Below are 1,724 nucleotides of genomic sequence, written 5' to 3'. Positions count from 1 at the left end.
CTCTCACACACACACACACACACACACTCTCTCTCACTCTCACACTCACACACACTCACACTCACACACTCGCGCACACACACACACACACACACACACACACACACATGAAGCAATAACATGACGCTTTTGGGAAATGAAAGATGAACAAGACCCAGTTTTGAAACATTGCTTTCTAAGTCAGGTCTTTTTCTGAAGAAACCTTCTTTCATCCCGGTGTCCCACACTGTCCCAGTACTTGTTTAGATGCGTTTTGTTTTGTTCTCTCCTCTCTGTCAGTTTTTAGGCATTATTGGAGCTGATCTCTCCCAGCAGCCAGTATGTCCTCATCCGTCCCTTTCCCTTCATCTCCACATCTCCCCTGAGCTCCAGCTGGAAGCAGTTGAATTCCTGCAGGACGGCCCGTGTGGCCTCTGAAACATGGATCTTCAGGGCTGATGGGGGAGAAAAATCAGTGTAAATACTCTCACACACACACACACACAACCACACACACACACACTCACACACTCTCACACACACACACACTCTCACACACACACATCATCATGATTCTCTGATTCACTCACCCTCCAGGAACATCAGCCATCGCCTGCTGCCTCGTGACTCCTTTATGTAGTAGCTGAATCAGAAAACACATAAATATGATTCATTTCATGTTTTTGATTTCTGATGCATTCCTGTACAAGAGTAGATCATGGCGTTCGCAACACCAAAGTCATAGGTTCGATTCCCAGGGAAAGCACCTTGAATGCAATACAAGCTGCTCTGGATAAAAACGTTTGCTAAATACATTAATGCAAATATTTGTTTTGAATAATAAAGACTTTATGACTTTTCTGCTCACCAAGGCTGCATTTATTTGATCAAAAAATACAGTACAAATTGTGAAATATTATTATAGTTTTAAATAACTGTTTTCTATGTGAATATCTGTTAAACTGTAATTTATTTCTGTGATCAAAGCTGTATTTCCAGCATCATTACTCCAGTCTTCAGTGTCACATGATCTTCAGAAATCATTCTAATATGCTGATTTGCTGCTCAACAAACATCTCTGATTATTATCAATGTTGAAAACAGTTTTACACTGAAGAGCCTGTCTATAGGGACCAGATATGCAAATTAGCCTGTTGTAATAAACAATGCATCACTAATACAAATAAATAAAGTCAAAGTCACAACATGAAACACAAGATCAACTGAATCATGAAAAACAAGAACTGATTCTAAAAGAGCGATTCGTTCAGTGTGAATCAAACAGATCTGTTCAGAACGGAATTGAATGTCTTTGAATTAAGCTAACAAAAAGGATGCAGAATTGCAATGTTTTCTATTTGAAGTGAGTGAAATTCTGCACGTTGCATTTAGTTTATATATTAATGTATTTACTTTAGCAATGGAAAAACTCAATTTCCCAGAATGCATTGAAATGCAAATCTGTAAATTCCTCCTGTCATTCCAGTTCAGATTCCGGCTCAACTTCCTGTGTGTTGTGGTTCATTCAGTTCAAATTTAATCTCATGAACTGAAAAGCAGTTCTATAATTCTGAACATCGCTCAACCCTGTTCTGAACAGCTGCTGAATCTGAATCTCTCTCTCTCTCTCTGTTTACAGACATCAAGCTGGAGCGTGAAGAGATCAGAATAAAGACATCAGACAGAGATCGTTTCATCTCTGAGAGAGAGAGAGAGAGAGAGAGAGAGAGAGAGAGAGAGAGAGA

General features: G+C 39.5%; 1 protein-coding gene across 1 annotated transcript in view; it reads right to left on the bottom strand.

The window, feature by feature from the left end:
- The window catches only part of notum1b (notum, palmitoleoyl-protein carboxylesterase b), a 20,041-nt gene that overhangs the window by 15,512 nt on the left and 2,805 nt on the right, over positions 1 to 1,724 (bottom strand). The window contains exon 2 of the mRNA XM_016544550.1: positions 570 to 622. Within this exon, the coding sequence (XP_016400036.1) occupies positions 570 to 622 (53 nt within the window). The remainder of the gene's footprint in view (positions 1 to 569; positions 623 to 1,724) is intronic.

This window comes from Sinocyclocheilus rhinocerous, unplaced genomic scaffold, assembly GCF_001515625.1.
Source record: "Sinocyclocheilus rhinocerous isolate Xijiao unplaced genomic scaffold, SAMN03320098_v1.1 scaffold2235, whole genome shotgun sequence".
Lineage (NCBI taxonomy): Eukaryota > Metazoa > Chordata > Actinopteri > Cypriniformes > Cyprinidae > Sinocyclocheilus > Sinocyclocheilus rhinocerous.
Note: the sequence above shows the minus strand (reverse complement) of the source record. Positions and strands in the feature narration are given on the sequence as shown.